The sequence below is a fragment of the Struthio camelus genome, chromosome 1, assembly GCF_040807025.1.
Source record: "Struthio camelus isolate bStrCam1 chromosome 1, bStrCam1.hap1, whole genome shotgun sequence".
NCBI lineage: Eukaryota > Metazoa > Chordata > Aves > Struthioniformes > Struthionidae > Struthio > Struthio camelus.
Genome location: NC_090942.1, coordinates 127,974,563 through 127,997,187, shown reverse-complemented (window position 1 = coordinate 127,997,187; position 22,625 = coordinate 127,974,563). Strand labels below are relative to the sequence as shown.

General features: G+C 37.4%; 1 protein-coding gene across 2 annotated transcripts in view; it reads left to right on the top strand.

Annotated features, from left to right (window-relative positions):
- USP9X (ubiquitin specific peptidase 9 X-linked) overlaps positions 1–22,625 on the top strand; it is a 110,449-nt gene that overhangs the window by 10,573 nt on the left and 77,251 nt on the right. For both annotated transcript variants that reach the window (XM_068916456.1, XM_068916453.1), the window contains exons 2-4: positions 16,390–16,643; positions 18,335–18,480; positions 18,802–18,881. In XM_068916456.1, coding sequence (XP_068772557.1) covers positions 16,548–16,643; positions 18,335–18,480; positions 18,802–18,881 — 322 coding nt within the window. In that variant the 5' untranslated portion in view covers positions 16,390–16,547. The remainder of the gene's footprint in view (positions 1–16,389; positions 16,644–18,334; positions 18,481–18,801; positions 18,882–22,625) is intronic.

Genomic DNA, 22,625 nt, shown 5'->3' with positions numbered 1-22,625 from the left:
GATCAGATTTGAAACTTGCAGCTGTGCTTACAGTTTCATAAGTCTGGCTTTTTTCCTCTTTGTCAGTAGAAGGAAAACATAGAGGCTAGCAAAAGTCTTACATCTTCTACCTTACCTGCTGCAGCTTTTGTCACTGACTTACTGCACTTGTGGTCACGTTATTCAAAGTGTTACTGCTAAGTTTATTTTTCCTGCCTTACTGTGATCAGAATGCCCTCTTCTGTTATGTGCTGGCTTTATCTTAATTTCCAGGGTAAAGACAAGTTTTTGGTTCCCCTTCTCACACTTAGCTTCGATTGCTCTAGCTATCTATTTTTTTTTTGTTCTGACCGAACTTCTGCCTGTCATCAGCTGACATTTCTGGCATTTATCATATACTGATCGGCTTTTTCTGTGTGCTTTCTCCTATGATAACCAGTACACGTGAGGGAAAATTTTGACCTGTATGACACTTCCACATTGCCAAGACTCATCTCTGCTCTGGTATATGTGATCTTTGGTGGCTGATTGTAGCTAAATAAATGCTAACTGTAATTATCTGTATTGTTTCCTTCCTTTTTTCCTTCTCTAACTCTCAGGATGTACTTTCATGATTGATTTGCACTGAAGCTGAAATAGGTAGTTCTGTCCATGTTTATGTGTTCTGCCTGTTCTTGTGCCGTTATTACTGTTCATATGGCATGTGATCCAGCTGAAAACTAAAATAATTTTCATTCCTCTCCCACTTTTCTCCAGTTTTTCAGCCAAACTGGTTTCTTGATCTGACTGACTGTGTGACTATGCAAGGGCTAATACTAGTGCTGAGAAGGTGGTTAGGGTGAGAGCAGGCAAGATCACCTGCCTTGTAACAGTATAGACTTACTTTGTTTCAACAGACTGTGAAGCTGTACCTTCAGGTGAGGCTTTTCCACATGCGGTTATCTAGTGAAACTTCTGTTCTGAAATCTACCAGCATGTAATGCTCTTATTTAGGAATTAGATTGTTTTTTCTCACTGAAATAATACAGTAATACAAGCAGAACAGATGGACTTATGCACTGTGATGGTAAAACTACCTTACAAGAGTTCTGCAGTGACTGCACGTGCCACAAGTCGCTTCATGACTGTTTAAGCATTGTCTCTAAAAGGAACAGTTGGACATTCCTGTTGTCTGTCTTGGCCTGTTGGTAGAACAGATTCAGCTGAAAACTGACAGTCTAATAAAGCTGTCTTGAGTGCTGAGTGAACGGGAGTGCCCTTTAGCAAGGGGCTATGTGATTTAGCAGTTAACTGTTTTGGGTACAGGAAGATTGGTTCATGGTGTTTAGCTTTTCTGAGAATGACTTACTCTTTAGTACAGCATTTTGGTCATCAGCTACAATGGAGTTTTGAAACCCATGCTCAATCTTCAGAATGTGATAGTATTAGATAGTTATCTGCTGCGTTTCCCAATAAGGGAGACAGTTGACATGCTTTCTGATACGTTTTATAGATACAGGAATATTAAGTTTCTGGAACAATGGATTCACTTTCTGGTTCTACGCGCGAGTGGGTATAGTGGAAATATCCCTTCAGTTTCCATTCCTGCTTAGTTCTTGATCTACTTTCCAGGGGATTCCTTACATGTTCCTGTCTAACTTCCTCTGCTACTTAAGCTTTTGCATTTAAATCAAAACCCAGCCTTCATTTTATTGGCAGAAGTGGCATCAAGACAGAAGAAAAAAGAGCTGTTCCTGTTGCCCCTTCTTATCTCCCTGCAGAGAAACTAAGGTTTTTAAGGCGAACTCTTATGCAAGTCCTCTGCAGCAGGTCGTTTTCAGTCATGTTCTGAGGATTCAGTATGTTTGGGCAGATGGTTTGAACAAGTTTAATTGGAATGGAGCATGTTTAAGGCAGACAGTCTTCCAAAAGATTTAGCTATTAGCTTATAACACCTCTCCTGAGCTTGTAGAAACGTGATTTCTTCAGAGCACGTATCTTCTGACAGAAATGGTTGCAAGGACTTATATCGGCAACAGGAAGTAGCAAAATGTTTTCTTGCAGATGGCTAGCATGTTCTACCTGGAACTCTACAAAATTCTCCAGGCTGAGGTATGTAGTTTGTACACTGAAAAACAGTTGGAAGTTTGGCAAAGTTTTAAGCAATTGTGAAGAAGCAGCTTATAATTGAAAGATGAACCTGACCCTCTCAGTAGGATAGATACCACCTTCTTCTGTTTTTGAGGCATTCTGAATTGTGCTCGATGATGATGATAATGTCCGAGTTCCTGTGCTTAGTTTGTGCTTTCTGATTGAATACTAAATGGAAAGCAGAGTTAAACTGTAGCGGAGTTAAGGCTAGCACCATGGGAATGCTTAAAGTATTTGTTAAATTTAAAGCATTTAAAAATATCCAAGTATTTCATAAAGTCAATTTTGTCATGATTCAAGAATGTAAAATGTTTCCAACTTATACCAGGTATAGATGCTCTTCTGTGCTTTAATCATTTGCAGTTAATCCAATGATAGGTTGTCTGAATGTTATCCTTTGAGGGAGAACTCCTGTTATGTATTGATAATAGCACAGAGTGTTATGAAAATGACTTTGAATAATTTTCTTTCAGTGTGATATTTAAAATAGTTTAGAGAAGCCTTTAAATTCCGTTGCTAACTTTGGGCGTAAAGATGAAAGGAGTCAGAAGAGAATAGCCTGACTTCACACGCTAACTTTAGACTTTGATTTTTCTAACAGAAGCCTTGTTATATGATTAAAATTGTGGTAATGGCATGGGGTACAGCACACTACCGTGATATATTTGATAGTGTGTTCAAGTTTTAACAAAGAACAGTGCACAGGTAAAGTGTAAAAGTAACATTGTAGTAATATCCATAATTCAGTGACTGAATGGCTTTTGACACCTTTTGATTATTTATAGTATTGGATTTCTTAATGTCCTATGTGCAATATACTGTAAATAATTTCATGTTTTAAAGCCACAAGTGGATTGACCCTGGAAGATGCCATTAAACTTCTCTTCAAATACTTTAGTAGTGCAGGCCATTCAGCATCTTCAAAGGGCTGTTCTTTTTAAGCAGCCTGGTAGAATAAGTGAACCGCATCAGAAGTAACAGAACCTGTGATATATATATGTATGTCTCTCTGGGGGAAACCAAGAATAGGGATACCAAGGAGCATGAAAAATCATAATTTGAACATTCATACAGTTCTGTAGTGAGTGGGCTCTTCCAGGGGTGGAACGTTGATGTTGTTACCTTTTTCATTTGGTCCGCCAACAAGAATTGAAGTTTCCAAATGTATTAAACTGTTCTTGTGATTGTGAGCTTTTGGCTTTCATCTGAATAGTACAGCAGATCAAAGAGAGCACTTGTGATTTAAGCTGTTTTTTCTTCTCCATTTTTGTCTGCAGATACAGACATGTGAATTAACATCAACTCTTTCATTGGCAGAAGAGGTGCGTACTTTGTAGTTTAACTCCATCCCTCCTGCCAACAAAATTAGGCTTAAAAAAAAAAAATCCTGAGACTTCTTTGTGAGCTTTGCAGCAAAGAAAACACAACTTCCAGGAAGTTCCAGAGGTCAGCAGAACAAGAAGATGAAGATTCTTAGCAATCATTAAGGGTTTGAGCTCATCTCCAAAGAACAAGTGAGATAGCTTGTGGACACTTCAGAATTTACAAGACTTGTGTTCTTCTCTAGTAAACCCTTTAGAGGGTTTTAGAGAGAGGGATTTAGAGAGAAATCATAGAATCTAATCCAACCAAAAGTAGTAGTAAAAGCTTCCCTTGCAAGTTACAGAATTCAAGTTCTGGATACGCGTCAGTGATTTTACTGCTATCCTCAAAATGTCAGAGACATTTTTTAAAAAACAAAAAAGACGCAGAACTTTTACAAAGCTAAAATCCCAAAGATTTCATCATGAAAGAAGAGAAGAATATGCCTTACTTAAATATTTCAGAAGCCCCTTTCTGTATCATCTTAAAAAACTGAGACTTGCTGTTTGGAGGAAAACTCTGCGTAGATAATATTAACATTTGTTTACTTTGAAGGACTTATATTATAGTCAACCTAAATGTGAGTATTCCAGATTTCTTATAGTGAATTTTTGAACAAAGTATAAAACATAAATGTCCAAACACAAACACTTAAGTCAGTATAAGCTACTGAGAAGTGTAGCGATGATGACGTCCAATGATGAAGATGGAGCACAACTGAGACTGGCAACTTTTTGCAAGCAAAATTTTCAGCCTTGTTTTTCCTGAGCAGTTGCTTTAGTGCTTTAAAATTTGGTACTGCGCAGCACAGAAAAACATAAATAGACCATTTTCTTATGTTGGCTGAATCGCTTGAAAAGTTGCATGTTAACAAAATGAAGTTTGATTGGTTTGTTTTAGCATTACATAGTAGAAGCTAGTGTATTGGGTTGCATTAATTGACTTTCTTGCTGAATGCTTGTTTTAAAACCAACTTAGACTTTGGTTTAAAAAAAAAAAAATGGTGCTTGGTACTCTGTTTCTGGCATGACTTGGCTCTTAAAAGATCCTTAGTTCCTGAAGTGTCTTTTTGTTTTGGTTTTTAGTGTTGAAGATTTATCAGTATTTTCCTGTGCGTAGCCAGTGGTAACTTTGTCCTTCACTTATTACTCATTTTGTTTCAAACCAATTAACTCCAGAGTTTCCTCCCTGTTTAGTTTCATATTTTGGCTATGTTTTACATGTGCTATCTGCTTTAATTTCCAACTCAAAACCATAACAATGTCACGGCACTTAGTTGTTAGTATGCTGGAAGATAAAATTTCTATCCACTTTCAGTGGGCTATCCCTTGGAAAATTACTTTGCAATGAATGGAAATGTTACTTCAATTTTACCCAGTGTTCTGGGTAAAATGCCTTCAGTATCATCCCTTCTCACTTGGTATGAAGAATAGTATTATTCTTGGTATGAAGAATAGTATTATGCTTATTCTCCATATCATTTACATATTAAAAGTTAAATTTACAAGTGATTTCTGCTTATTGACTTTTTCAAATTTAAAATGTAGCAAAATGTAGATGATAGGAATTTCAGTTGGTGGTCTTAGCTTTATGTGCTATTTCAAAGAGCTGAGAAGCTGGAGGTTAACAGCTCTTAGCATGAAATAATGTTTTATTATAATTACAATTTTGAGCTTTGTAAGTGAAAAGGAAATGTTACATAAGGTGTAGAAAACTGTGCTCCTTTTCTCAAAAGATGTAAGGGGATCGCGAGTCCTCACTGCTTTTTCTGGTTTTGCTTGTGCTTGATTGGCAATGATTGCTTGTTTGAAAAGAAAACGTTAGTTAAAAGTTCATTTACTATTTGCCTACTAGCTTTTCAGTTCTTTTTCTCCTCTGATAGATCTAAAAGTGGAAGAAGAGAGTAAACATAGAGGTCTAGAAATGGAAACTTCCCTTAGTGTAAAGAGGGGGAAAAAGATAAATAGCACTTTAAAACCCCAGAACAGCTAGACTGCCTCAAAGTGGATGATCTCTAGTGTTCTGTCCTGTGGCCGATCTTGTAATTGGTTCAGATGTTTGATTCCCAATATTACTTTCTCATCTCACTGAAGCAGCTAATCAGTGGAGAGGATATCTTGTTGGTACTTGTGGCTTTTCTGGATGTAACAGGCTGTAATTCACAAGTTCTTATCGGTTCTGTTACCAAAATGATATGCTTCTGCGTAAAAAACCAACAATCCTGAAATTTGTTCTTGTGAAATATGAAACTGTGGCTTTCATTCAGTTGCTTTTCTACAGCGAGCTTTCTTCTAGTCACGTTTTCTGATATATACTAGGTATTTTGTATGTCCTTCCCCCCACAGCCCCCCACAGGTGAGTGACCTTATACTTGGCTATGTTAGTGCACATTTTATTGTGCTCAGTTTATCAGATGATCCTGATTATGCTCTTTGTGACATGTCCTCATTTCTTATCACTCCATTAGTCTGTGTTATGTGCAATTTTATAGTTTCCTCTAGGTTATTGATAGTACTGAGTAGTATGGGATTGAGAACTGATCCCTTAAGGATTTATCTAGGAATATTGTCCTGGTTGTTATAACGCTATTAATAATTCTAATTTCAGTCAGTGGAGATTTTTGGAAATATTTTTTTGTATTGTATTATACACAGAAATTATTGTATTATAACAGAAAAGCATGTAAAGACAAAGACAGTACAAAAATTCAGGTAGTTACTAATATTTTTCACACTTATGATAAAGAAAAGCATTCTTACATTTACTGGGCTGTAGGACATTGGCTCTATGACCTAAGTTGGTAGGCTGATTTCTTCTCTTCTTCCCTCCACTCCCCCACTTCCTTTCTGTGCTATTTTGGACCATATCCTGTTTTCCAGGATCTAGTAGAAGTTATTCTGTACATTTGTTTGATTCTTGGCCATCTTGTGTTCAGATTCAGATCAGAAATTTTACTTAAACATTTCAGCCTTCTCTGCCATGATACCGTTTCACTTATTTAGTGATTTATATGACAGTTACTAGGAAATTTTGACTGTATAGCTCTTACCTATGGATGATGAATATAGGTCTACTAGGAAATACATGCTAGATAAGAAATAAGGATAACCAATTAAAATATATTCACTAACTGTGTCTTAAATAAGTTGCATGAAAATGCTGATTAAGGAATATATAATTCTATTTTGTTACTATGTTTTAAGGTTTATCAAAAAACAAATTTCCATGAAGAGTTGAGAAAAATGGGATGTAGTTTTCTACCTACATTGATTTATAAACCGATACGTTCTCCTGAAACAATTTTAAACGTTCATTCCACTAGGAAATTGGTGCTGTTGCTGTTCACGTTTCAGTTATTGCTTTCTGAAACACTGCTTGATGTTGTCTTAACTAATAAACATGAGAAAACTTTCAATGCCAGTACAAAAATACCATTTAGTTTTGCGTGCTCTTATGAAGGACATCAATTGACAAGAAATGGGAGCCTGTGTTGTGAACATCTCCATGCTCAGAAAATGGAGATGAGTATTACTACGTAGATGTAGATATCCAAAATATGCCCAGTTTAGCCTGTCTCTTTTCAGATTTTGTAACGTGTTCTATCTGTACATTCGCAAGGCTTTTCATTCTCCTTTTATATTTATGCTTGGGCATCTGGTAGGAAATCACTTGTAACTCAGTTCTCTGAAAGTTTAACGTTTCTTCTTTTCTCTAGTGCTTTGCTGTAGGAACTCATGTCTTGGTGAGAGAAGGTTTCAGTTTTAAGTGGCAGCCTGTTTTTTGCTGCCTATAATAATGAGAATGTATTTGATTTGTCTATTGACTTTTGAGGATCCGGTGATAATGCTCCTTGTAGCAAAAAGGCAGAGCAGTTGAGTAGAGTATGAACTAACATTAAAAGTTAGTTATCCCTTTTTAGAATCAAGTAAGATGTAATCTTTTTAAAATGTCTACTAGCATAACTTCTTGTAATTACTAGCGTTTGGCTTAATGCTTTTAAGGAACTAACAGGGTTCTCAGAGCATTATGGACACTAAACCTCGCCACATAGCTTTGAGGGGTGTGACTACTACATCCATTTTAGAATTGGATAACCATCGTGTAGTATTTAAGTAATATGACTATGACTGAACTACAAATATAATGGCAGTCAGAAATAAGGAGCTAAAAGGATTTTGTCAGTCCTTGATGCGAACTTCAGACGTATCTGTTACTTTCTTGCAGTGTCAATAAGTAGACATGATATAATAATAATATCACCTTAGAAGGTGAAACCGTAGAAGGTGACATATCTACTGCAAATATATGTATTCTCTTACTAAATCTAGAGCTTTATTTAAGTGTAAATATTAAACCGTGATTTGTCCTTGCTTAATGTTCTCCTGTTCCCTGTAGAGGACTGGGGTGGCAGAAAATGTGCCTTTTGACAGAATTGGACCTACAGGGTCAACTCAGAATGATTATACAGGATTTAATTTTATTTCTGAAACGGACAAAGGCCTAAACATAAATTAATGGCTTACAGAAAGCGAACAGATTCTTAGTTACCTCTGTCGTCTTTTGATATTACTACCATACGATGTTAAGTTAGTGCACGTGTTCTGAAGCATCTTGGGAGGGGGGGATTTAATTCTTAAGCTCTTGTTTTTCCTGTTATCCTCTGCAGTATCATATTCTGTGTAGATTTTTATTCATGTTTTTGAAAGCTTGTGGTCATTCACAAGCATAGACTGTAATAAGCCATTGCATCAGCTCTGACCTCAAGAATGATAAAGATATGTATTTATAGTGTAAATGGCCAATCACAAGAAAAAAATACTGGAAATTATTGTGACACGCACTCCTTATATTCTCTGAAACATAAAAAGCAATCCTAATTGACTCTAATTGCCAATAATATACTTTTTCAGATTGCAGGACGGCTTCCTGAAGATATGAACTGCAGCATAATTGGAAAAAAATATAGCGTTGTGTTGCTAAGCAGCATGACATTGAATCCAGTTCTATCTGAAAAGAATGTAAATAATCAAGTACTTTATATAAAGACCCACACCACATATCTATATATATAAAAGTTTTGAGGTTTCTTGTTGTAGCTTGTACTTTTAATATAAGATAAAAGGAAATCTCATTCACTTTTTTGCATGGTTATTAGTGAGATCAAGAAAAGGGCTGCATAATAAGCAAAAAGCATAGTTTTAAGCAAATTTTAAAATAGATTTTAATGTTTTGAGCATTGTTCAAGTAGAAGTGACTCTTAAGTTTGCTCTTCTTAGATTGTGTAAGCGGTTATGAGTGTTTCATTTACTTACTCAACTTGATTGTGTTCTTGCAAAGACTAGTTTATTTCATTGTCATGACCAAAATTCCTCTCCTCTCCCCGCTGCAGCTTATAAAATACATTCACTGGCTACTTCCCAGTGACTTGAATGTAATTTCCAAATCAGTTGGAGATGTTCAAACTATGAATTTAAGTAACAGAAGTGCAGGATTTGTAAAACCTACTTGCTTCCTCCTTCTGTCATTCACATATATTAAGTATCACTGAAAATGCAGTTTCATATCAGTTGAACCAACCTAACTTCCACTGAAAGTTCCTGAGAACGAAAGATGGGTCATACTGGGTGAGAGGCCCAGTGTAACTCATTGTTCTGTCCGTAACAGACACCTGAAGTATATAGCTACAGGAAGGTGTGACAACAGAGCAAGCTGCAGCCTGCTACAGCGAGTTAATTGTCTTAGTGCTTCTGCTTTTATATGTAAGGCATTTGCTGTCTTCATTTTTGGTGCTACATCTTCAGCGCTCTATTTTATTTTCTGCCATATGTGCAAAACACTTCTCCTTCCTCAGACTTCCTCAGATTCAGGAATTGAAATTGGCTTCTCTTTGTTTTGTAGTCGTAAGAACTAAGTGTATGATCTGAAGACTTGACCTCCTGTTATGTTATCTGGGGAAAAGGGAAAAAAAGAACCCCGTACCTTAAGCAGCCAGAGTTGCACTATTTAATCACTAAATGCTTCAAGAATTATTGGCAAGTAAACATCTTTCTATAAAAGATGCTTGTTGCTGCTGTCTGGTATTCTTTCAGAGATGAGTGGGACTGAATTTCATTGATTCTTGCCTTGAAGTAAGGCAATGCTTGGTGCTCTAAAGGATTTCCTTCGTTGTTTTGAAGTCTTCTGGGAAGTTATTCCATGTGGAACTGAGAGGCTAATCTCTGTTAAATATGTTAAATCTGTTGTCTTGACATACTGCAACAAACTATTTTGTCAGCCTTAGCTTGAATACAGTTCTGTTCTGGCTAGAATTTCTTGGATCCCAAGCATGATGCTTCAATGAGAGTGTTTTATACCGGGACTGGAGAGGATTTTATTGGAAAGGAGGTAACTTTGGCCACAGAAGTCCAAGAAGGGGCTCTACTTCTGATTACCTGAGAAGGGGCTCTGTAAGTTCTTCCTTGCCTTAAACTTAGACTGACTGCCTGTTACATGTGGAACAGTTAAATGTAGTCAGTCAGATTGTTCTCTTCATCAGTATGTCTCAAACAGAGTTACATGAGAAACCGGTACCCTTGTCCCTTTTGATGTTTAGAAAAACTCTTACAAATATGAAATAATCTGCATGGTTTTACAGTAACCGAACTACCTAAGAATTTACTCTTTGCATCATTAAGTCTTCTAGATCTAGGGTGTGTGTTGGGGTGGGGAGGAGTTGGGTTTTTTTGGGTGGTTTGTTTTTGTTTTGTCTTTACATAATGATGGGAGAGAATACTGAATTTTCTTTCTCTGTACTTGAATTGTACTTGAATTATGCCACACGCCTCAGTATTACAGGTCTCTTAAGGCAGGATGTAAATAAGACATTTTAATCTCTGAGGTTGAACTTTCCCCAAGTCTAGTTCGCGTTAAGGCTTCACTCTTTGAATGTTCTCAGAACTTGAAAATTTCAGCCAAGCTACTGCATAAATTCCACAGTGCTGTAAAGCATGAGGAGAAGATATTAGGATAAGGCTGTTGCATCTCTAAGTCTAAAATACAGCTTCTGTTCATACTTGTTATACTTTGCAGTTGCTCAAGCAAGAGGAGATGTCATTGTTTATGGCATTTTCTGCAGCATCCCTTTATGCTGTCTTCAGCATAGAGTGTATTATGTAGCTGATACTAGGAGATCTGACTGCCCTTAGACAGTTTCTCCTTTGAGACCATTATTTATTGGGTTGAGAATTGTGGTCCCTTTGGTTTGCTCTTGGCCTGACAGTAGAAGGTGATGCTTTGTTTTGGCAATTTGTTTTCTGTGCTTCTTCTACTTGTTAAACTCATGAGTGGTAAGTGTAGAAGCTTTTTATAAGTGAAGTTGTATACCGTTAAATGGACATAGCTTGGCCTTTACATATCTCAGCATTAAGCTTTGAAAGCAAAAAAAAAAAAAAAAAAAATCTTGAATGAACCGAAGGATATTGAAGGACATATCCCACCTTATTCTTTAAGTCATAGGAGACTGAGGAAGGTAAACTGAAGTGTAGGTTCTAGTGGATAATGTTCCCAACATCAGGGAAACTTGTGCTGCCAAGTGACTTAATTTCAGAAGTGTGGTGTAGAAAGATTATTGAAAAAGATTACTTGAAGTAACTTCTTTTTCACTGAGAATAGTTTTAGTTCATGTTAAATATAGTTAATCAATGTCCCTCTTTTCCTGTGTCTTGAAAATTTGTATGATGAAATTTCATAGTGAGAGAAATATTTTATTTTGAAGTAATGTGTTGGAGTTCAACCCGGTCGACTGGGTTGAACATCTGGCTGACTCAGATGTGCAGGTACTTCCTTGTTAGGAAAAGGAATCTAAATAATTACCTGTGTAATAGGAAACATTTGAGATTAAACAAATAATAATAAAAAACTTCCTTCAGTTGCCGCTGCTCAACTACATTTTAAGCAGCGTTGCAAGGTAGACATTTCTTGCTCTATTGAATAGTTAATGACTTTTTTTTCCCTAATCACTGGATAGGTTTCAATGTTAGTGCACGTCATTTTTCCTGAGAAATAAGTGAGACTATTGTAGTTTTATATTCTGAATGCATAAATCATTTCTTCTTTCCTGAAAATCACAAAGGTGCAGAGTAGAAGAATGATAAAATTGTGGGGGTGTGTATAAAATGTAACTGCTGAATTAGGTCAGTGTTACAAGTTTTGGGGAAAGTATTTCTAGACAAGAAGGCGTTTTGATAGAAGGAGAGGGGTGAGGTAGAAGGTTAGATTCCTTAGTCTAGATTTCTTGGACTATTGGCACATCATACCCTTGTGATGAATCAGCATTTATTAAGTTTATAAGAATACTGTTTTCAGAATCATATATGAAATAAAGCAGTGATACCTTTCAGTCTAGAATATGCATCGCAGTACAGCACTTACGATGAAAAGGGTCTTCTGTGAGACCCTGTTGGGATATGAATAGTATTTCATAAATAATTTTGGTAAGAACTAGTTATTGTTTCTTAACCTAGGTATGTGATTTTAGAAAGCTCTGTTCTTAGATGTTGAGTAATTAAAATAGATTGAAAAGGTATAAAATTCTGAACTGTACTGGAACAGACTAATACCCTGGCATACCTTGTTATCACACTGCAAAGCAGATTTGTTCTGTGGCACACATCCTCATTCACTGGATATAGGCAGAATCCTTTAAATGAAGGAAAATTAGGTTTGTGTCTCTAGTCTAGGGCTTGGGCATTATAAAGCTGTGTTATGAATTGTATTTTGAGGTCTGCACGGTCTTCTGTCACCTTGTGTTTGCTTTCTCTGAGACTAAGTATTATAAATGGTTAATTTGGGAGGAAGGCTGTATATGTTTTTGGAGTATTTCAGTTACTTTTGAGGAAGCTGCTTTGAGAAACTCGGATGAAAGGTGTTCCAGAAGGCAGTTGTATCGAAAATTACATATATTCCTCAATCGTTAATATCCTAAAATGCTATCCTTTCTATTTACTGTGCTACATGTTACCCTGTAACAAAGTAGTATGTATAGGTATGTATTTAAGCAAGTACATTTATTTCTTAGCTAGCACTTACCCTGGAGCCTAAGTCTGACAGCTTTTTCCTGGCTTTAGAAAATGTGTTTGATTTCTTCTGCAAACAAAATTTTCTTATTCTGCCACACATGTATGAGGTTGCTATGAATGTAGGCTTCACCCAGTGCTTCTGCTACCTGTAGAAGCTAAGGTGAGGCGCAGGTGTGCCGTTGTATTCAATTTCTGTGCCTGGAAGCAGAGGACTCTCCTGCTGCAAGGGCAGTGCTGCTTCTGAGTTCCTTTGGGCAACCCGTTGTTGGCATAAACTTGGAATGTTTTTTACGTTATGCGGGATATTCTGAATGGGGAGTACACATAAGTCAAAGAAGTAAAATAGTCTTTTCCCAACTGTGCTGAAACGACAACGAATCAGGTGGGGGGAAAAAAAGTTGACTGTTACCTGTAGTTTAATGACAGGTCAGAAGGACAGAAAGAAATGAAAAAATATGATGACTAATCAGGATTTATTCAGCTGACAAAACAGTTATGTCAGACTGGGGTTCATTTGACTCGGTCTTCAGTCTTGGTTAATAATGGAGTACTTAGTATGTCATTTAATAGACGTCTGTCTCCATCTTAACACTGTGTGAAAACATCCATTCAGAGCTTTGAACAAGGGTGATGGGTTTGTTTGTTTTAAACATAGGTTAGTATATTGAATATAAAATCATGTATAGTAGAAATGAAATGCATATAAAAATGAATGTAAACTCTCCACAGGATTCAGCCGAATGCAGACAATTCGGCTTGTTTCTTTCAGGCTGTTTGCAGGCTCAGACGAGGCGTCACTGCATCAGTTTAGGTTTGATTAGAGACAAGTTGATTCTAATTAGACTTAAAGGTTAATCTTGAGCTGAGCCAAACTATCTGCCTTGATGAGTCTTAACTCTAAAAATTTGAAATTGATGAATCTGAGAAAGAACTGTAGTTGGAATTCAAAATTTTTTGAGTAATCGATTCTGGAGAGATGAGAACAGTAGTGTGTTCTGTGTGGGCATGCAATTTGATGTTTTGTCTAAAATATATAAATGGTTACATCATTGGCTAAAAATGGGACCGGTAAGTGACTCCCTTCTAATATTATATAAAATGCGTACATTGGATGATGATTTACATTCACAAAAACACATTTGTATACTTGCTGTAATTAGGAGGAAAATACCTCAACAAGGATATCTTTGCTCTTTAGCCTATGCAAATAGTATAAGAAACAGTCAGATCATTTATTGGAGATGGAGTGCTTTTGGTTAGCTGCAGCATGACTCAAAGTTACTTCTGTATCTCTGGGGACATCACAAAGATTGGGGGAGAAGTGATGAGCTTATCTCATTTAAAAAAAAAAAAAAAAATTTCCGTACCTTATGCAGTCTGACATGGCCAAGACAAGTGAACTTGACTGGAGGCCCTGGAAATACACTTTTATGAAGAATGGGTTGAATGGAATATAAGTAATTCACTGTCACACAGTGAGTTTAGTGATCGGTGTCTTAAGCAGTTATCAAATAGAGAGAAAAGAATACATTAGAAAGTCATTTGTGTAAATGTTCTGTACTTACTAGTATTTACAAAATTTTGGATATTTGTTGTTACACAGATCTTGTTTTAACCTATGAGTTTGCAAGGTTTTACATAAGTTTGTTGTTTCAGTGGTTGTTTTCTTGTATCTCCTAGTGAATGTTACTCTCCTTCAGCAGAAAAAAGCTTACAGGTATGCTTAGTCCAGACCATTCAACTAAGCGCAGAAGCAAAATTTGAGGATGAGTTCACCCTCGTTTAAGTCAGTCTAATTTAGGGTAGGCACAGTTTTGTTCTGGCTCCTTCCCTAGCCCTAGGATGAGTACTCTCTGGCTTTGACTTCTAATCAGTACAGCAGTTCACTGTCTTTGTAGGGGCTTTTCTATTCCCTTTAGTAGTACCCTTAACTGGCTCCCTTCAGGATCACTTGTGCAGCAACAGCGTTAGTATAGGAAAGGGAAGACGTTGAAGCAGCCCTGCCTGGACTTGATGTAAGTTCTTCTGAAACCACAGTTTTAAGTGATCGCTTTTAGCAGCCAAAAAAAAAAAAAAAGGTAGCTGTTCAACCATTTTTCCTGTCTCCTTGCTAGCTCACTCCTTGTGCCATCACAAGTTTTTTTTTTTTTTTGTGTGGCCATGTTGTGGACTGGACCAGTGGAGGGAGGCTAGAGCTGTTTATTGTGGTGGTAGAGTTGGCTTAGGCCCGTTGAAAAGTATGGTGTAAATTGGGAACAGTTTGATTTTGTTGGTTTATGCAAATATCAAGAAGCCTCGATCAGGTTGTGCGGGGGAGACTGAGTGCCTTGAACTGCAGTAAACACAGGATATATCCTCACGGCAGGGAACTTAAGTCTTGTTCATACTTTTTACTTAGCAATCTTTTAAAACTTCAGTAGAAAACAATTAGATACTCAAAAAAATAAAGAGGACATTTTAAAAAGAACACCAATTTAAATAATAATTTTTTTTTAACACTGTATTTTGGAAATTAGCTTCTTCCTAAAACACAAAACAAAACTGGAGTGGTAGTGCTTTTTCCCCGAGCTAACAGACTGCGTGTAAATTCTGAAGGGTGGGGACAGATTCTAGAGTGTATTCCAGGAACACAGTTTTAGTTGTGTTCAAAAGCAGACGTTATTGTATTGAGTATGTTTAAAAAAAAGAGATCTCCAGATACGTTGGTGTTACTAATGTTGGAGACCAGGCAGAGGAGGAGTAGCATACTCAGAGTTAAAATTTACAGTGTATATGTAACTGGGGTTGCAAACTTGCATAAAGCAGGAAAGGATTTTAATGAAAGACAGCAACAGCACTGAAAAATTAATTTGGGATGACATGCCCTAGTAAAACAATTAAAAATATGCATAAAGTTACAGCATAAATTTTATTTTAATCTGTAAATTTGAAGCTGTTGCTGATTGAATCAGGCACTTAGCAGGACCAAACGCGTTAATCTGTAAACTTGCATGTTTTCTAACCCCATGCTTAATTTTTGAACTTTGAATACTATTGTTGGTTTATGTAGTGTCTAGAAGTCTCTGAGTTGTTCTGGAAAATTTGTTTCGTCTTCCATGGTTATACGGTGCCTTGTGGTATAGAGTAGAGTTGCTGGTATAGCTTAATGCAAGCTTTATCATTTACATACAGAAATAAACACAATGAGGTTGAAATATGTAATGATTATTGAATGATATGTCATGATTACAAGATTAGCATGTAAATTGGATGTCACCGTTTTCTTCATTTAATCCCCTCGAATACTTGATGGGGCTAAGACGGGCTTTGTAGTGAGCCTTGAAAGGTCAGCAGACCCAGGCTTCAGTAGGCAAGGGGTGGAAGAAGGAAATACTGGTCAAATGCCCTTGGTCAAGAAGTTTGTCTGCAGGATCTCTACTGATCTTAGCTGAAGTAGAAGCAATCTCCAGTAATCCCTCTCAGACCTCTGCCATTAGGCAGTGTCAGGATAGAATATTGGAAGAGTTGACAAATGTATGGGTTTATACAGGCGCTTAAATCAACAGCTTAATTTTATTTTAAAAATCTACGGTTGCAGCTCAAGCAAGGCTGTGGTAGAGTGAGTTCTGGGTGTGTGTCAGTTTCTCAGTGGTCTAAAGGTAATGATCTGCGTAGTGTTTACCTACAGCATAATCATGTTAAATTATTTTGAATGTTATCATCTTTTGATGTCAGCTGTACTCAGTAAAAAGGAATACTAAATTTTAAATAAAAGATTCTCTTTTTCTATAGTGGTGTATTTTTATAATTTTCTTTTCCAAGTGTTGATTACTGCTTTTGTTGTTAATGCACGTATCAATATAGCATATTGTCTTTCTTTTAGGTTATGCAATGGTCTCTGCAAGATGGCATGTTCTTGAGTTGGAGCTTTTTAAGGCAAACATATGCTGGTACTTCAACTTTACTAAGCGGACTATAATTTCTTCTCTCACAACAACTACATAAGCAGACAAAATTGCAAAGATCTGCCCTGTGTCGAGTATGACAGCCACGACTCGTGGCTCTCCAGTAGGAGGGAATGACAGCCAGGGCCAGGCTCCTGATGGACAGTCCCAGCCTCCCCTACAGCAGAATCAGGTATGATACTAACAGTCAAGTCATTTAGAAGTACGGGGTGAGTTCTTTAGACATAGTGTTTCTGAAATTTGTACTGTGATTTTTGTGTGTTCCTGGAGAAGCCTAGTTACATTAGGTATTCTTTTTCAGTTCGGGAGTGCAAAAAGAGTTTAAGGGTTGAAGGCAGCGCTCTTGGCAAAGTAGGTACTGTTAGGGAGCACTGTATTGCAAAAAGCGCTCCATTTTCAGACAGTGGTATTCTTTCAAGCATATATGTTTGGGCTAAGACTTTTTCTTGGAATTATGTCAGAAGCTTCCTCAGAACCGTATTGTTGACTTACCCACTACAGATTGGTAACGCTACTCCCTGTGAAGTGTGTTTATGCTTAATTTTGCCTGAAGCACTTTTTGGATAGAACAGCTTGCAGGGGTGGGGGTGTCTCAAGTTTTTAACACCAGCTTCGTCTAGGTTTCTATTCATTGTAGTAAGCTTTCCGAATCAAAGAAGAGTTGGAACAGACCTCTGGAGATCATGTTATCTAGCTGCTCAAGAAGGGTCAACTAGAACCTGTTGCCCAGGACCGTGTGTAATTGGGTTTTGAATATCTTGAAAGATGAAAACTCCACAGCCTCTTTGGGCAACCTGTGCCAGCGTTCAACTACCCTCACAGTAAACAAGTGTTTCCTCTATGTTCAGATGGAATTTCTTCCGTTTGCGTTTATGCCCATTGCTTCCACTGGACACCACTGAGAAGAATCTGGCTCAGTTGTCTTTACACCCTTCATCAGCTTAGCCTGGCAAGAGCAGCTTAGCTTAGAACTGCTTAGCATGTTTCTTGTGAGTGGGGTTTCAGAAAGAAGCAACAACTTCCAAATACGCTGTCATAGTGTCCTGACTCTTTTTGTCAGGAAAAAATAGCAGAAGAGAATGTATTTAAACTGCAACTAAATCTAGGTAAAAGCCACACTTTTTTTCATTTAGTTTACAATGACGATATTTACTTGAATATCATAAGGTTTAATGGTTGTTATCTCCTGAGAATTAATTGTTCTTCTGCAGCATGTTAGTTTTGGTCCCTGTTTGTCCTACTGAATCTTACTGTTTCAATTTGACAACGGACTGAAAAAAAAGTTTCAATCTGTACTATTTCTGTGTACACACAAGCTTGCAGCTACAAAATGCATTTAAACTGGCCCATCAGAATGGGTTTAACCAATCAGTGTGCTCTGAGGGTGGTTAGGAGACAGCTTCATAGATGTGTTTTACTCATTTTTGGCAAATCTTCTTACGGAGTGTTTTCATGGGTCGCTCTTGATTCTTCTGTGCTATTACTGAAGCTTGGCTTCCTGCCTAAAACATTCATCCTCTCTTTAGAACGTTTGTAAAAGCAGAGCATTCATGTAGTCTTTGTTTTCACCTTCTCAATGGGTGGACTGCTGAAAGTAGAAGTCTCTTACGAAAACACCACTTTCTTCTTTCTAGGAAAGTAGCTTAATTTTTAAACTGTCAAAATGAATGCGTATAGCAAATATAATGTTTTTTTCTTTTTTTATTGATAAATCTAAAATGCCATGATTTTGTTATGGTGTGTGGTGACAAGTGTTTTCCTCAAAGTTGTTCTTTGAAACATACTTTGGTTTTATTCCTTCACATTAAGTGGCACACTAGTGCAGACCATTTTTAAGTAAAGTATTTTCTGTACCAATTTTAGACATCTTCACCTGATTCTTCCAACGAGAATTCCCCAGCTACCCCGCCTGATGAGCAGGGTCAAGGGGATGCTCCACCCCAACTTGAAGATGAGGAGCCTGCATTTCCACACACAGACCTGGCAAAGTTGGATGACATGATCAACAGGTACTTTCATGCTTCATGCACCTTTTTCCCCCCTCAGATGTTATGCATTATTTGTGCAAATATCTTGATAGGAGAAGCAGAATTCATGCATCTTTGTTTCACTTGTTTGCGGAAATACTTTGTTTAGTGGGTTAGAGTTGTAAAGAAAAAGATGCACGAATCAGTTTGTTTTTGAAAAGTGAATTCCTCATCAGTTCATTTAAAAATGTATATTTTTACTCTGTTTTATATATGGTCATGGATTCTTTATTTTTAAGAAGCACGGTTAAAACATAGTGGGATTTTGTTGGTTTTTTTTTTTTTTTTTTTCCCTCAATACAGGCCTCGATGGGTTGTTCCTGTGTTGCCGAAAGGGGAATTAGAAGTTCTTCTAGAAGCTGCTATTGATCTGAGTAAAAAAGGTAGGCTGAAAAGGCAATTAATGACTAAGACCAGTATGTAAACTCTTTGCTTCTGAGAGTCCTTTGAAACCATGGTAGAGGTTTAAAAATGCTTATTTCTGTTACAACCCTGATCCTGAAGATTCTGTATCCTGAAGTAGTATGTAGATTCTTCATAGATCAAAAAGTTTAAAAACTGTCAGTATAGTTAGAAATTAGGTGCCTTAATATGAGCATGGAGGTTGAATAAGCTTACAATAATAAAAATCCTGTCAATCCTGTCCTGCCTGTTTTCTGTATTCACTTTGATATCAGACCTAATCGGTTTTGTCTTGGTAACAATTATTAAAACAGAAAACTTAAAATTTTTAACAATAACTTACTAATCTAGCTTTCCAAATGTCTTACCATAAAATTTTGTTCAAATCTGAAAAATACATGCTTTTAAAATTCTATATGTTCCCAATATTCTCAAACGGCATGACTTACAGAATAGTAATTCCACCATAGATTAGTGGTGTGCTGTGTCTGACTTGTTTGGAACTAGGACAGTTCCTTTTCAGGATTGTGCATGTGTTCAGTAAATTGTACTAGTCAGACGGACAAATTTGTCATGTGTTCTGGAGAAGTTCTATCCTGCTGAAAGTTGCTTTGGTCTGCTGTTCTGGTCAGTATTTTTTGTCCCAGTATATAAGTAATGCCAAAAGTCAGATGGGTTTTCTTTAAGGAATCTACACTTACGAGCTAGTTGCGTTTTAAATATAATGACATATAAAGTGCCTCTTCTTTGCTGTGACATAACTAGACCAGGATGACTTGATGACTGTGATGATAAAGGTTATTTTTGGACAATTCCAAGGATGAGAAGCTGGCTGTAGTCATGAAATTCTGGGTATTCTGATTATTTTCGATGAGTGTCTCTTTTTGCTTTGGAGCTCTCTCTGGGGAACAAAAAGTAAGGGTGCACGCTTGTGATCCAAAATAGCATAATGACATGCTGTTGCCCACACTGATTTATCTGTCAGAGTTGCACTTGGAAGTGGCTTTCTTTGCGTGTGGATAGACCCGGCAGGTATCTTCAGGTGAGTGTAGAGTTTTCAAGAGATCACACCTGTTCAGGAGCAAAATAACTGCCACCTTATGGAAAGAACATGCAGCCATCGATGTGTCTAGGCTGTTCAAGCAGTGCAGTAAGGAAAAAATTCTCTGTTCGTGGTTTGTGGGAGAGGAGAGGTATGTACTGCCAGCTGTGTTGTACGTAATCTTAAGGGGGGAAAAAAAAAAGTCAGAGAACCATCCTTGATGTAATGAATTAATATGAGCAAAATGAGATTTTTGGCTGCTCTGACGTCCATGTACTTCCACAAAGCACCAGACTTGACTTTTGGTTTGAGAATTTTCAGCTATTTTTGATTTTCCTTTTGAAATTATGAATAGATTTCCACAACTTTTCACATACTTTATGCACTATGATTCTATTAATCTGATGTTCATTTCTGAAAAGTGCTTCTGCGTTTGTTACTTAATTGTTTCTCTCACCTTCTGCTAGGTGAATTCCAGTGTGTGGACATATGCAAAGATTATTGGCTTAGGAGAAATTAAAGAAAGTTGCTAGAAATGGTTGTTCTTTAATTTTTTTTTAGCTATGTCCTAGTTTGATTTGATTTTCCCCTTACGACTTGAAGTTACAAGGCGGCTAAGATGGTCCTTTTTTTAATAACTATATCAATGCTCAAGGAATATGATAAAGTGCTCGCTTGCTGTGACTGACTTTTTTGTAGTTCAGAAGTTGGTGGGCGCTGTCTATTTGAGTTTTGTACAAATAAGAGCGACATAAATGTTGTATAAGTGTCTTGTTAATAGGTTGAAAATGTGTCCTCTTATCTCAGTGGGATCTGAAATTGAGCACCTTGCTAATGCATCTGTGGGCATTTTTCTTAATCTGGGGAGTTCTGACAGAGAAGAAAATTGCGGGAAGATGATGAAGAATAGCCAGCAGTTGAATTACATAAATTTTATATTGCAGTTCATTCAGGCGTGAGGTGTCAGAAACTACTTTAACAGCCTGCTAAACTGTTTTATGAAGCAAGGTTTTCTAGTCGTTGGAGCTCTTAAGTTCGTTTTATTCCTTACACTGCCAATAGCCATTGGTATTGCCTTTCTGGAGTGACTCTGGGCTAGCTGCTTTCTTTGTAGCCCCATCTAAAAAATAAGAGGGATATGTGCATCCCCTTTAAATCATTTCAGGAACTATGAGTTAAAAGTACTGTATAAGAATTAAATTTCATTATTACATGTGCTAGTGAAAGGAGAAGATTTGACAGAGTAGTACAAATCCTGTCTAGGCTATGACTTGCATTATTGGCTGATAGATATTTATTTTTGGAAGACTGTTTTTTATATGTAGGCATCAATGTATTCTTCATCTAACAAGTTGTAAGAATATCAAGTGATAATCTGGAGTTACTTGCTAATTGAAAAAAACTATTTGAAATATAGTGTTTAGCAGCAAGAATGATGTTTATCTTTGCGTGATCATTTTGGAATACAAAGAGTATTTTGAATAGTGAGATTTGCTGCAGAAATACATATCGTAGCGAGTTAGATGCTGAACGTTGAGAAGGAAGAAACTGTTCATGTAAGTGTCCTTCTTTTTAAGGTTCACCCTTTCTTTCAGAATCTCAACAGCTTTGCCTTTGCTGTAGATTTTGTTCTTCATAATGTTTAGATTTGGTTTTTAACATGATGCCAGAACTTCCCAATGCAACACACGCAAGGAAGATGCAAGACAATTCTTACAATTTATAGTTCATTTAAACTGAAATGAGATTTCATAGCACACCTTAAAGCTGCAACTTTGGTCCCAAGTCTTCATTTGTGATGAATTTGCAGGGGCCTGCTGAGTGGGAAGGAGGAGAGAGGCAGGCTAGAGCCTCTCACAAAAAAAAAAAAAAAAAAAAAAAAAAGGGTGTGTATGTGCACAAAAGCTAGACAGCTCAATATCAGGAGTTGTTTCCAGCTTCTACTGTAAAGACTATTCTCTCTGAATAAGCATCTGCTTATTTGGGATAACTCTTTGAGGACGTTTCCAAAACTGTATCTTCTGCATTTTGTTGAAATGCTTGCTTTTTGCCATCTTTCTTAAGCCAGGAAAGACAATTTCTGTGTCCTTGTGTTCCAAATTCAGTTAGCCAGGTTTTTGGGCTAGAACCAATTCAGTGAAATGAACTACAGTAGGCTTTGGAGTATGTGTCAAGTGCAGCGTGTAGCCACTGTGCATGTGGGGCAGCTTGGGTTCACCAGAGCTTATTAGCTCCAGGTCATTGTCTGTTCTGCAGGGTTTGAGCAGCCCTTGCCAAGCTGCTGAAGGGTTTCTGTGCCTCGCTTCCTGGGGCTCCAGGTGTTAAGGGGCTTCAGTGACCCAGCACCACACCAGAGCATGGAGCCAGCGCAGCTCTGGGGTTGCAGCCACCCAAAGTTGTGCAATCTGGAGTCCTGGGAAGGAGCTGGGCGATTCTGCCTGGGGCTGTGGCGCTCCAACCCCATACTGCTGAGTACCCCTCAAATGCATCAGAACTTCTTCATGTGCAGTTGCATCTGGACTCATAAATTTTGTGGACCCAGAGTGGTTCTGCTCTTGTGGCGTGGTTAATCCACAATCTATTGTTGCTGTGCAGTTTATCTGGAGACTTGACTGTTCTTAGGTGCAGGTTCAGAAATCAAATGGCCCTTTATTCCAGCCCCTCTCCAACTCCCCCATCACAG